This window comes from Phacochoerus africanus, chromosome 5 (genome assembly GCF_016906955.1).
Source record: "Phacochoerus africanus isolate WHEZ1 chromosome 5, ROS_Pafr_v1, whole genome shotgun sequence".
Classification (NCBI taxonomy): Eukaryota; Metazoa; Chordata; class Mammalia; order Artiodactyla; family Suidae; genus Phacochoerus; species Phacochoerus africanus.
This window is the reverse complement of record NC_062548.1, coordinates 48383682-48398483: the sequence shown is the minus strand read 5'-3', so window position 1 is coordinate 48398483 and position 14802 is coordinate 48383682. Positions and strand designations below refer to the sequence as shown.

At 38.7% G+C, this 14802-nt stretch overlaps 1 protein-coding gene across 7 annotated transcripts in view; it reads right to left on the bottom strand.

The window, feature by feature from the left end:
- Positions 1-14802, bottom strand: part of ANAPC1 (anaphase promoting complex subunit 1) — a 95835-nt gene that overhangs the window by 46824 nt on the left and 34209 nt on the right. For 6 of the 7 annotated variants that reach the window (XM_047781193.1, XM_047781192.1, XM_047781194.1 and 3 more), the window contains 8 exons: positions 13128-13396; positions 11466-11557; positions 10137-10285; positions 7032-7110; positions 6314-6350; positions 6149-6219; positions 2810-2988; positions 43-269 (listed from right to left, as the gene is read on the bottom strand). In XM_047781193.1, the coding sequence (XP_047637149.1) occupies positions 43-269; positions 2810-2988; positions 6149-6219; positions 6314-6350; positions 7032-7110; positions 10137-10285; positions 11466-11557; positions 13128-13396 (1103 nt within the window). The remainder of the gene's footprint in view (positions 1-42; positions 270-2809; positions 2989-6148; positions 6220-6313; positions 6351-7031; positions 7111-10136; positions 10286-11465; positions 11558-13127; positions 13397-14802) is intronic. The other variant, XM_047781195.1, reaches the window with a different exon arrangement.

Below are 14802 nucleotides of genomic sequence, written 5' to 3'. Positions count from 1 at the left end.
TCTTTTCAGTGGCTTTAGAGATGCCAACGTGTCTTGCATTACCTGTTTTCTTTTTCCTCAATGAACTCATGGTCGCTGAGCTCTGGGTACTGCACCACGTTGACGCGGACAGGGTGTGCACTCTGAAGAAGCCGTCGCACGTCCTGCACCCTTAAGTCTTCACTCCAGATCAGTGACATCACCTCCTGATTCATGTCATTCATGCCATCATCTTCCTCCTCAGTTTCTGTTCCTGAAGGAACATCTGATGAGAGCACCTGAGTAACAGACTGGGTTGTAATACTAATTTAAAAACCAGTCAACATTCAGGTATTGAATATGAGCATACACAGGATGATCCATCAAGGCTGCTTCAGTGCAGAGACAAAATATACCCCAAGCAGCGTAGGACTGGGTTCCCAATGTACACTGGGAATCTAACCTAGACATCTGTTTTTTAAGTATAATTAGAGTGCCCACTTGCAAACGCTCTTTACTAAGCCAAGGATATAGTCACGTATACTAGCTATATCCTAAATATTCCGAAAAGGAAACAAATTACTGCAAATGGAAATATTAACCCCACTCACTGTCACTGAAGAGCCAACACTAATTTAAATATTCTGTTGATTAGTAGAAGCAAAAGCAAACAACTGGGAGGATATAAACCCAGGGCGAGAGGAGCTCAGATAATACTTTCTCACTTTAAACAGAATGGATCATGGTTGGTTTTCACCTTTATTTTTCACTAAGAATATTCCAAATAAAATTTCCTAAAAGGAAAGGGACTGAATGCAGCAAAACAAGTGAGAAGAGTTATTCCTTGGTTATCATTCTGCCCTCATAAGCTCAGTATGTCCTTATATTAATATGAGCCTTCCCAGTCCAAATAATTCAATTAGACTTCAAGACAGATGTGAATAGCAGAAATCATCACTTCTTTCAATGAGTTTTATACTCCTTCTTATAAAACATTAATTTCTACGTGAAATGCTAAAGTTCTGCAACATTTAATGTGAAAGGTAAAAAAAAAAAAAAAGGCCTGAAAAAAATGCTAAATACGACTTTATATGATTCCTATGGAATACCTAAGTTCAAAAAAAACCTACATTCTAATAGGTCAGTTGGATATAAAATACAGACCCAAATAGCTGATAAATTTATAGCTTTATAAAATGTAGCCTCAAATAACTAAACGAACTGAATTTAGATAGAATTCCCTAAAATGACATTTAAATACAGATGAATGATTATCAATACCATTTGGTTTCAGTGCTAATGATGCTAAACTGTTCTCACTCATAGCAACAAAAGAGGTTGTGCTAAAGACCTACATTGGTCAAGGGAGGGATATTATTATTGCTAGCAAAACACATTTGATTTTCTGTTTAAAATAAGACAAATGCAAATTCAACTATGAGTTGTTATTTAAGTGCAGAATGAAAGACAGATATGCTGGGAGTTCCCGTCGTGGCTCAGAGGTTAACAAATCTGACTAGGCACCATGAGGTCGCAGGTTCAATCCCTGGCCTTGCTCAGTGGGTTAGGGATCCGGCATTGCCGTGAGCTGTGGTGTAGGTTGCAGATGTGGCTCTGGCATAGGCCGGTGGCTATGGCTCCGATTCAACCCCTAGCCTGGGAACCTCCATATGCCACGGAAGCGGCCCAAGAAATGGCAAAAAGTCAAAAAGTCAAAAAAAAAAAAAGAAAAAAAAAGACAGATATGCTGTATGACCCTGCTGGGGACAGGATCCTCATGGAAACTGCTTCTGTTACAGACCCATTACCAACTCTGATGTTAGGAGTCAACTGTAGATGTCAGAAATAAATGTTTCAGTCTCTGAAGAAGCATTAACAGCATACGGTCTAATGTGGATTTTTATGTGTTGGTTCAAAGGCTAATAAGAGATGAGCCAAATGTGCAGTTTTCTCAGAGACATAAAATAACCACCCCAAATTCTCCTCAATCCTCAGGGTAACGCAATGCCACCATTTTTTTTTTTAAATTGACTAGAGTTCTAGAAGTTTTAAAAGTTCCACTTTTAAGTTTTAAAGGAGGCTCATTTTAAAAAAGAGATGACTAAAAAGTAATGATGGACTTCACTTTCTATTTTTTAAAAGAACAGATTTGAGGGAGGGATAAATTAGGAGTTTGGGATTAACAGATAAACACTACAGATATAAAAGATGTAAGATATAAAACAGATAATCAACAAGGACCTACTGTTATAAAACAGGGAAATCTACTCAGTATTCTGTTAATAACCTATATGGGAAAAGAATCTGAGAAAGAATGGATATATGTATATGTACAACTGATTCATTTTGCTATCACCTGAAACTAACACAGCATTGTAAGTCAACTATACTCCAATAAAACTAAAAAAAAAAAAAAAAAGATTTGAAGGTTGATGAAGGGCAATATTTGAGGAGAGGTAAAATTAAGACAGCATCTAAACAACATTAGTGCCCCTTCAAAAAAACTTTTATACGTTAAATCCAGGATATTTCCATGTCGCAATTAGGAAGTTAATGATGGATATGGTACCAGCAAGGAATCAGTCGTGGTTGCTGCTCCACTAACTCAGCGCTTGTCCTGACTCAGGGCAAAGATAGGCCCAGGAAAGACAGAGCATTCACAAAATCTCCCTTTCCTGTGTTCAATTTACAATTAATAAGATTTGTCCAATTTTAAACTCTATCTAGCTTATAATATAAAAGATCATCTGATATATACATTTGCAAATAGACTTAAAGGAAAACAAGAACATTTCCACTTTGATTTTATGGAGGGTAAAACTGAACTTCGACTTTCTATGTGGACACTCACAGATTTTCCTTTGGGCAGGTTTCCTTCACAGGCCTGCTTGGAAAGATCCTGACGTCCAATCAAGAGACAGACAGCTTCTGGCCAGTCAGAAGCGGGCTGCTCCCGACAGTGATAAATTGCATCTCGGATGGGAAGAGCAATTCCAAAGGGAAGAGTTTCCAAGTCTCTTAAAGTGAAACCTGAAGGTGAAAGGAAGGGAGAACATTTTTCTCTTAGACTTACCAATGTCCCAATTATCCTCTAAGTGTGTAAACTCTATCTTAATGAATAAGAAACTGATTTATTCATCTTACTGAGACCAGAGTCTTGACATCAGAGATTAGTATGAAAGTTTTCTTTAAAAAAAAAAAAACAAAACTGCTGGAGTTTCCGTTGTGGCACAGCGGAAATGAATCTGACTAGTATCCATAAGGATGCAGGTTCGATCCCTGGCCTCACTCAGTAGGTTAAGGATCTGGCGCTGCTGTGGCTGTGGCTTAGGCCGGCAGCTGTAGCTCCAATTCGACCCCTAGCCTAGGAAATTCCATGTGCCACAGGTATGGCCTTAAAAAAAGATAAAAAGGGGAGCGGAAAAAAAAAGACATTTCCCTAAGAGAAAACACAAATGGTCAATAAACATATAAAAAGATGCTCTAGGAGTTCCCATCGTGGCGCAGTGGTTAACAAATCCGACTAGGAACCATGAGGTTGCGGGTTCAGTCCCTGCCCTTGCTCAGTGGGTTAACAATCCGGCGTTGCCATGAGCTGTGGTGTAGGTCGCAGACGCGGCTCGGATCCCGCGTTGCTGTGGCTCTGGTGTAGGCCAGTGGCTACAGCTTCGATTCAACCCCTAGCCTGGGAACCTCCATATGCCGCGGGAGCAGCCCAAGAAATAGCAACAACAACAACAACAACAACAACAACAAAAAAAAGACAAAAAGATAAAAAGATGCTCTATCCAATGAGTGGTCAGGAATGCAAATTTAAAACACCAAGAAATAAAATTTATCGCTGACTGACAGACACATACTAAAGTCAGCACACATGCACCCGCATGTTCACTGCAGCACTATTCACAATAGCCAGGACATGGAAACAACCCAAATGTCCATTGACAGATGGTTGGATTCGGAAGATGTGGTATATATACACAATGGAATACTACTCAGCCATAAAAAAGAATCACATAATGCCATTTGCAGCAACATGGATGGAACTAGAGACTCTCATCCTGAGTGAAATGAGCCAGAAAGACAAAGACAAATACCATATGATATCACTTATAACTGGAATCTAATATCCAGCACAAATGAACATCTCCTCAGAAAAGAAAATCATAGACTTGGAGAAAAGACTTGTGGCTGCCTGATGGGAGGGGGAGGGAGTGGGAGGGATCGGGAGCTTGGGCTTATCAGACACAACTTAGAATAGATTTACAAGGAGATCCTGCTGAGTAGCATTGAGAACTTTGTCTAGATACTCATGTTGCAACAGAACCAAGGGTGGGGAAAAAAAATGTAATGTATACATGTAAGGATAACCTGATCCCCTTGCTGTACAGTGGGAAAATAAAAAAAAATAAAATAAAATAAAGTCATCATCGCCAAGTGTTGGCAATAATGTAGAGTAATAATAACTGACTTCTATACACAGTGGTGGTATGTATTGGTCCAACCACTTTGGAAAATTCCACACACGCAACTAGGTCCAACCCCACAGTCTATCAACTGCCATGCAGAAACTTGTGCACATGTGCACCAGGATGTAAGTATTAAAATATTCATCAGCAACATTTCATTATGGCAAAAAAAAAAAAAAAAAGGAAGGAGGAAAGAGTCCAACTGCTGTCATTAGCAGAATGGATAAACTGTGATATAATCAAGCCATGGATTATAGAGAGGTGAAAATGAATGACCTATTGCTACATGAGTCAACATGGATAATTTTTGTTTGTTTTGAACCATGCCCGTGGCATGCACAAGTTCCCAGGCCAGGGATCAAACCCACACCACAACAGTGACTTGAGCCACAGCAGTGACAATGTCAGATCCTTTAACAGAACTCCAACATGGATGAATCTTTCAATAATAACGCTAATCAAATAAAATAAGATAGTAAAAAACACATTTATATCTATATTCATTAAAATTAAAAGACAAACAATATTAAGCAATATATAAAGATAAGAAAACTTTGAAAGGTAATACAAAATTGAGGTAAGAGTAGTAGTTACCTGTAGCGGGTGTATGAGAAAAAGATACTGTGCAGGAGCAGATCCACAGGGCCTTCTACTGCACTGGCAGCATTTTATTTCTAATGCTGGGTAACTGGTGCATCAGTGTTCACTAACTATTCTTTAAACATACACATTTTATATGCTTTTTTGTAAGTATATCATATTTCATTAAAAATTTTTTCAGATTCTCTAATTAAAATTTTATTTAAATGATTTTCTAAATTTTATTATATTATGCATTACTCACTAACACAGAAAGTTGACTAACTATTGAGATAAAAATGTTTCCTTAAATGAGAATAACATTTGTATTAAATATTATATAGTATATAAGTGAATAGAACCCATCTAATATTTCTCAGCATAGGTATCTTATCTCACTTATATGACAATTACCAGGATTTTCAAGGAAGCATACAAAAAAGAGTGTGAAAAATGAAGTCATTTAGAATGTTCTTTAAATAAGAATTCTGAAACATCCTGTAATGCTCACTGAAGCATTGATTTCTAACATACTATACTTTAACATCCTCATTTTTAATATTTTCTTATCAGCAATTTTTTTAAATTTTTGTCCATTTTTATAAAAAATTTCCTTTTATTCTGTTTAGAACCTGGGGGCACAGGCTTTAGAAGAGAAAATAAACTCCTTCTCTTCCTTTCCCTCGTCCCAAACTGCCTCTCAGTGCATAAAATCCCTGGCCTGTATCATCCAAAAGTATATCCTGAAAGGTTTACACATCACTTTTAGATTGTGCCAGAAATACTCACTTCTGAACTCTGGGTATCATAATGGCTTCAAGTTTGAATGTGTTGTGATTAGTGTTCTCCATTCTGAGGCCACAGCTTCAGGTGATCTCAGAGGAAGGACAGATTTTTTACCCAGAGATAGAGAAAGAGCTGGTATATCCCAGGTAGTGGTATAGGGAGGCTGTGAGACTGTCAAGGCAAGAAGAGGGGATGGATGGGCCATCATCTCCATCCTGTGGGATCCCCCCATATGAGAGGCTCTCCCTTCTCACGAGAGGGCCCAGCTCTGGTGAGTTCTGAGGAAGCAGGTTAGCAAGAAGGTGACCTGGGACAGTATTTCACAGACAAGTGAAAAGGAACAAAGACCACCTTACCTACATTAGTCATCCAGACAACTAATCTCTCAGCTAGACTTGAAACTGAAGTAGAATGCTTGAAACTAAACCTGTAAGAGAAGAAGCATGATGTTACTAAACAGAACAGTAAAACACAATAGTGTTTTATGTCTTTAATGTAAAAGCACAATCTGGGTAAGTCACCTGTTCTCCTCTTGTTCTGCTTGGGACTTCTGGGGAGCTAAAAAGTAACAAAATGACTTTATTTTGATAGTTATCCTGGTAAATAAAACACATAACATGGAGAAAACGTTTGGAAATTAAAATTGATTAATAAGCAACTCCTAAAAAATAATAAAATAAGCAGTACTCTGGCAGGCTGGAAAGTATAATCACTTCTCTGGTGCTAAAATAGTCCGTTTTAGGCTTACTGAGAATACAACATTTGTTAGATTTTAAGTAATCCTGGTCTCTAAAAGTCAGTTGTGGACCCCAGACTATAATAGTGCAATTATGTCACATCTAAAATGAAGCAAGACATGGAGTTCCCATCATGGCTCAACAGTAACAAAACTGACTAGCATCCATAAGTATGCAGGTTTGATCCCTGGCCTCGCTCACTGGGTTAAGGATCAAGCATTGCTACGGCTGTGGTGTAGACTAGTAGCTGCAGCTCCAATTCGACTCCTAGCTTGAGAACCTCGATGTGCCAAAGGTGAATCCCTGAAAAGTAAAAAATTAAAGTAAAATAAAATAATTTTAAAAATTAAATTTTTAAAAAATTTAATTTAAAATAAAATAAAATGAAGCAAAACATGGTCTCGAACATACCTAGGAAATTTAAAAAATATTTTTAAATTTCAACTGACATCGACATCTATGACAATCTGTTTGGGGAAACCATAACATTAGACTGACTTACCTATACTTATTCTGGATAAATACTGTGAGGATTCATCAGAAACAGAGCTTTCATCACCAAGTATGTAGAGCGCAATACTCTGCAGAAGGAGAAAGGTAACATTCTGGTTTAAACTATTGAGGCATAATTACATATAGGTAAAATCACCCACTTTAGACGTACAGCTGTTTCAACAGAAGTTATACAAACGTGTAACCACTACCACGATTATGACACAGAAAACTTGCATCACACTAGAAAGTTCCCTGGTGCCCTTGTAGTCAATCCACTCCCTCTTCCACATCCAGCACCTCGAACGACACGTCATCTTTTTCTCATTATTTTGCCTATTCTACAACATCACGCACGTGGAGTCATGTAGTCTTCTGTGGCCTACTTCTTTGCTTAATCTAGCACACCTTTGAGGGCCACTGACGTTACCGTATGTGACTCACTCTTTTTCCTGCTGAGGGGTACTCTACTCTACAGATGTGCCAACCCTGGTTTACCTACTTCCCCACTTCAGCCCTCTAAGTTCTCAACTGAATATCTGCTACTACTGCCAAGATCTGCACCTACAGTTCTTTTGGGCTTTTTGTGGAGGTTTTTTGTTTTGTTTTGATTTGTTTTGGGGTTATTTGAGAGAAAGAAGTATAGCATGATCTTATCGAAATTTCAGCCCGATCTGGAGGACCTTAAAGTCCTACACTCTAAACCAACACAAGCAGCGCAAATGATACAGCCCTGAAGCTAGCTGACATCATACCTAACAAAGGAATGTTACAACATGAATATCTGTAAGTTGACTAAGTTGGAGGCTGAACAACTCTGGTTTATTCACATTTCTCTGGCTCCCCTTTTTGGGTAGATTTAACACTGAGTCTACCCTGTTTTGGCAGTGTTGGATAGGATCAATGTCCTTGGTGATTTCACTAAATGTTTCCATATAAGCAGCAAAGAATGAGAAAGTTCTGGGATTAAGCTGCTCTTAGTACACTGTGAATATATTTAATGACACTGAATTGTACTCTTAAAATAGTTAAAATAATAAATATGTTATGTATATTTTATCAGTATTATTTTTAAAAACAGAATCACCATCTTGCATGCCTATTTCAGAGCCACAGGGGACTCTGAAGCCTTTCTCGACATGAAGCCAAGCAGAATGTATAACAAAGGGAAAGACGGGTTGGGGGCAAATAAATATAGTCCAGTGATATCCAGAAGAAGAGACAAAAGATCTAGTTCTCCTATAAGTCTGAAAAGGTCCACAGAAGACCTGAAGGCACGCCGCTCTAGTATGGGGGCACCGAGGGACAGGGCATGAAGAAACTCACCTTTTACCAACATGCTTTGGTTCTATTTGAAAGTTTGATCTTCAAAATTTACTGTTAACTATCAGTATTAACTTTTTTTTTTTTTTTTGCTTTTTAGAGCTACACTTGTGACATATGGAAGATCTCAGGCTAGGGGTCAAATCAGAGTTACAGCTGCCAGCCACAGCCACAGCCACAGCCACAGCAACTTAGTAGCCAAGCCGAATCTGCGACCTACACCACAGTTCACAGCAACACCAGATCTTTAACCCACTGAGCGAGGCCAGGGATCGAACCCGCACCCTCATGGATCCTAGTGGGGTTTGTTAACTACTTAGTCATGAAAAGAATGCCATATTAACTATTTAAAATGAATTAATTTTTAAAAAATAATTGTTTCTCTAGGAAAAAAAGTAGGATTTTTTTTGTAGCTATAGACAGCTGACTATATAATGTAAATGAAAAGGCAAAGGAACTAAAATAACTAAAAAACAATTTTGAAAAGAAAAGTAATGGAAGGAAGAGCCATGCTAACCAATTTTAAGACTTATTACAAAGCTACAGTAATCAAGAGAGTATAGACCACAACACAGATCAATAGCCCAGAACAGAAAGTCCAGAGACCAACCCATAAGAAAATGGTCAACTGATTTTTGGCAAAAATGCAAAAGAGAAAGAATAGTGCTTTTAACAAACGGTGTTAAAAGACTGGGCCATCCAAAATCTCAACATAAACTTCACATCTTATAAAAAATTAACAAAATGGATCAGAGATCTAAATGTAAAACATAAAACTGTAAAATTTCTAGAAGAAAACAGGAGAAAATCTTTGTGACCTGAAGTTAAAGAATTCATAGACATGACACCAAAAATCACTATCCATAAAAGAAAAAAAATGGATAAATTGGCTTTTCCACAATTAAACATTTTTGGGAGCTCCTATTGTAGCTCAGCGGGTTCAATCCCTGGCTTCGCTCAGTGGGTAAAGGAGCCGGTGTTGCCACAAGCTGTGGTGTAGGTCACAGATACAGTTCAGATCTGGCATTGCTGTGGCTCTGGTGAGGGCAGCAGCTGCAGCTCCAATTCAACCCCTAGCCTGAGAACTTCCACATGCTACAGGTATGGCCCTCGAAAGACCATAGGGAAAAAAAAAAAAAAAAACACCCACTATAGGAAAAAAAAAAACCCACTATGAAATATTACTACACATCTACCAGAATGACAAAAATAAGTCATGACAATACTGAACAGTGACCAGGATGCAGGGAAACTGAAACTCTCACACACTTATAGTGGAAATGTTAAATGGTACAGATGCTCTGAAAAACAGTTTATAGTTTCTTGAATATAAACACATTAATCTTAAATATATACTTACTATATGACCATCGATTCCACCTCTGAGAATATACCCTAGAGAAGTGAAAACTTACATTCAAACAGACAACTGGACATGAATGTTTACAGCAGTTGTATTCATAACTGTTAAAAATGGAGCCATGACCCAAATATCTTCAATGGGTGAATGGATAAACCAATGTGATATATCCACACAATGAACTAGCTGGAACTCAGCAATTACACGCAATGAACTGCTGATACAGCAACACTTGGATCAATCTCAAAAGCATGAGGGGATTTTTTGAGGGGGGGTGATAGAATTATTCAGAATCCTAATTATGGCAGTGATTACATGAATCCATAGAGCTATACACAAAATGAAAAAGAAGTTAATTTTACTGTGATAATTTTTTAAATTATATTGAAAAATTAAAAAATAAACAAGTTTAGCAACACTTTGAATACATACCAAGACTACAAGTCTGCTTCTTTCGCAGATCCCAGGAAGATAAGGGTAGGGTGGCATTCCTTCACCCTTCAGACAAGAACTCACCCACTGATAAATACTTGGTGGCTCAGAAGTAAAAAATGATGGATGATGCATAAATCCTGTTTGACCTTTAGAATCAGATAAATGCTTATAAAGATACAAGAATACATAGTGGCAATACTATTTTATTCTAAAAGAAAAATAACAACACCTGTCCTTTGAACACAATTACAATAATACTTCTCCATATTCTTCAAAATGCTTCATGTTTTTTGCCACAGAAAATAACTGACCATATTACAATGTGTAGAATTTAATTTTTATTTTTTTTGTCTTTTTGTCTTTCTAGGGCCACACCTGAGGCATATGGAGGTCCCCAGGCTAGGGGTCAAATCAGAGCTGTTGCTGCTGGCCTGTGCCACAGCAACAGCAATGCCAGATCCAAGCTGCATCTGTGACCTACACCACAGCTCAAGGCAACACCAGATCCTTAACCCACTGAGCAAGGCCAGGGATTGAACCTGCAACCTCATGGTTTTTAGTCAGATTCATTTCCGCTCCACCATGAAGGGAACTTCATAATGTGTAGAATTTAAATGACTACTATTTGATCCAATCCAGGAAGGAAATTTAGCAAATTCTTATGTTCAAGGCTTACAAAGAATCTAACCAGGAGTTCCCGTTGTGGCACAGTAGAAACAAATCCGACTAGGAACCATTAGGTTGTGGGTTCAATCCCTGGCCTCGCTCAGTGGGTTAAGGATCCAGCATTGCCAAAGGGAATCTAACCAAAAACATCTGCCCTAACACTAAAGATGAGAAAACAGAAGAGACACCCAAGATTCTGCTGTTTTAACAACTGGGCCCCAGTCCTAGGTCTCTTTAACTCAGAGTCTAAGGCAATACAGGTTATGAAATATTCTATACCTATACTGTCCAACATGGCCACCACTAGCCCCACTCGAAATGCGGCTGAGGAATTGAATTTTTAACGTAATTAACTTAAATAGCATATGGCGGTGGCTACTAATTGGACAACACAGGTCTAGGGCAAAGCATCCTTGGCACTGGAAGCTCTAAGCTTTTACAAGTCAGAAGCCTAGGGATGAGTCAAAATTTCCCCCCACACAAGAAATTAGAGCTTACTGCAAGTCAGAGATCAAGCACCACAAATTAAAATCTTCCTGGTGGAAGATACTGCCCCTGACTTAGAGGCAAGAAATAATAGATCCTCTGCGCTTTACCAAGAAGAATATAAGCAAATGTCATTACATTGTTCAGAAAATCTTTAATGACACAAACACTTACCTTGATCAATTGTGCACACCTGTCCAGTGGTTCTGACAAGTGTTGGGTAATCTCTGTAGTAATGGTCTATATAAGGTTCCAATTTTAAGTCCCTATAACAATAAGAGCATATTAAAAAGAAACAACAAGGGAAGTATTACAGCATTTTCCTCCAATAGAGCTAAAAGGATTCCTCAGGTGAACTTAGAAATTTAAAAAATTTACTTATGAGAAAGAAGACAATCAAATCTGGAGTCTCTGTATTCTATTTCTGGACTTTAAAGTGCCCAGTATAGGAGCTCCCGTCGTGGCTCAGTGGTTGTCAAACCTGACTAGCATCCATTAGGACGCGGGTTCAATCCTGGGCCTTGCTTGGTGGGTTAAGGATCTGGCATTGCCATGAGCTGTGGTGTAGGTCACAGACGCAGCTCAGATCCCGGGCTGCTGTGGCTGTGGTACAGGCCGGAGACTGCACCTCCGATTCGACCCCTAGCCTGGGAACCTCCATGTGCCACGGGTGCGGGCCTAAAAAGACCAAAAAAAAAAGAAAGAAAGAAAGAAAAATCTTTTCATTACAAAATTATTTTCATCACAGTAATGATTAATCATTGAGAAACTAACCATCAATTAAGACTGTCTTGTCTCAGAAAAGAATTTCAGTTTCTCAAGGAAGACAACAGAAATTTTAAAAGGCATTACGACCTTAATTCAGAGGTGAGCATTTTGATTCAAATATAACTTTATCACCAAGGGTCACAAATGCTCAAATAACACATAAGGATGACCTTTCGAATTCAATGCCAAACCTAAGGTGCTAGAAAGGCCTGCTAAAAATATTATCAGAACAATCTCATTGCTGATTCACTACAAGAACCTGAAAGACAAGGAGACCACAGACCACAACAAAAAAGGGGCAGCAGACAGCCCACAACTAGCAAATGACACTTGTTCTTAGAAACAAACTTGAGGGAATTCCCGTCATGGTGCAGTGGTTAATGAATCCGACTAGGAGCCATGAGGTTGAGGGTTCGATCCCTGGCCTTGATCAGTGGGTTAAGGATCCGGTGTTGCCGTGAGCTGTGGTGTAGGTCGCAGACGAGGCTCAGATCCCGAGTGTCTGTGGCTCTGCTGTAGGACGGCGGCTACAGCTTCAATTAGACCCCTAGCCTGGGAACCTCCATATGCCGCAGAAGCAGCCCTAGAAAAGACAAAAAAGAAAAGAAAAGAAACAAACTTGAGCAAGTTTCCCCATCACTGAAACAGGGATCGCAATACCAACTTTGACAATTTACATATGTAAACTATGATTCTGTTAGTTGTGAACACTACTTGAATGTTAGGAATTATTACAAAAACAACAGGTGTCACTACACACCTTCCACCACAGGGGAACCAATCATCGCATCAAAATGAAAGCCGAGGAGGTCATCCCCTCTGTGCAGCACACTTTCATGCCTGCCCACTGCACTTAGGACTAAAAGACCAGCAACCCCAGCATGACCCACAAGCCACACATAGCGCACACCTTCAAATGATCCTATGGTTTACTGCAAATACTCTGGTTTGTTGAGAAGGTAGATTTCAGAAATGCACTTATTACAAGGTTCCAATATGATATTCCCCACTAAGATGAAGTCATCTAATGACCTCTTAGAAGTTTCCAACCTCATAAACAATATTTACCTTGCCAACTGAACAAGCAGTTCCACAAGTGAACGAATACCTTCTCCCATCAGAGTGTTCAACTTGAGCTCCTCATAGACGAGGTGAAGAACAAAAAAAATTGCAGGTATGTGAGTGAAGAGAAGTGTGGAGGAGTCCAAACTGAGATTCTGTGAAAAATCCTCATCTCTCGTCTGTGAAACTTCCAATGGACTCAAACATAAAGATTTATTCAAAAGATGAGACTCAACATTCCGGTGGTACTCTGAACTCAGTAAATATTCCCAGTCCTGAGAGGAATAAAATGGCTATTAACTGTTAAAATAATCCTTCCTTGTACTGTTATCATTAATAAAGAAAACCTAATTCACTCAAAGGAACTTATATTTCAGTTTCACATTACATTGTTAAGAATATGAAAAAAATCACAATGCTGAAAAATTTGAACCAATACCTAAATAGCTAAGCAATTTCCAGGTGCCAGCAATAAATATTAAGACAAGTCACCTTTAAAAACCACCTGAAAAAGGTACTCATACCCTTTTAGGGAAGAAACTTTGGGAGAAGAATTCCACTACATAGGTAGAGATTGAAAGAGAAAGCTTTCAAGATAATCTCAGGCAATGTCTTATAAGCCAAAAGTAAAGATGGAAAGGTGGGAAGTGTAGACAGGAAGATGTAAGGACCACTACACTGATGTGAATTTTGGTAAAAGGAGCACACTTGCATTCAGCTGGTATATTTATCTTTCTATGTTTGTAAGAGGCTAAGGCTAGTAATACAACCTAATAATCAACTGAAGGTTTTCCCTTATTTTTCCAAGGGCCATACCTGAGGCATATGGAAGTTCCTAGGCTAGGGGCCAAATCAGAGCTGCAGTTGCCAGCCTACACTGCACCTAGTGGCAACACCGGATCCTTAACCACATCCAGGGACTGAACCCACATCCTCATGGACACTAGTCGCATTCTTACCGCTGAGCCACAACAGGGAACTCCCTCAACTGAGTTTTATATTCAGATTGTACTACAAGTATTGAGTTTGTTATAGTTTCTACTTGTGATTTATTATATTGTGCTGAGAGAATGCGGTCTAAGATTTCTTCAGAACTTGGAATTTATTGTTATATTTGTAAGGCTTAACAGAGTATTATTCTAACTTAAAAACTCTTGAACAAATATAGAACCAACCATAAAAGTAAAACACTAGTAAGCTGGACAACAAAAATAAAAAATTCTGCTCACCAAAAGATACTGTTAAACAGCCACATACTAGGAGAAAATATCCCCAAAACACACATACACATGACATATTTAAAATTGTATAAAGCACTTCTACAGCTCAATATTTTTTAAATCCAATTAAAAAACAGGTAAAACACTTGAACAGAAACTTTATAAGGAATATGTGGGTAGCTAATAAGCAGATGAAAAACAGTGCCTAACAATAGTCATTAGGGAAATGCGAAATAAACCACCCAAAGAAACTACTGGAGTTCCCATTGTGACTCAGCGGTAACAAACCTGACTAGTATCCATGAGGGCACAGGTTCATTCCCTGGCCTTGCTCAGGAGCTCTGACCTTGCTGTGAGCTGCGGTGTAGATATTAGACACAGCTCGGATCCAGAATTGCTGTGACTGTGGTGTAGGCCGGCAGCTACAGCTCTGATTCAACCCCTAGCCCAGAAACCTCAAT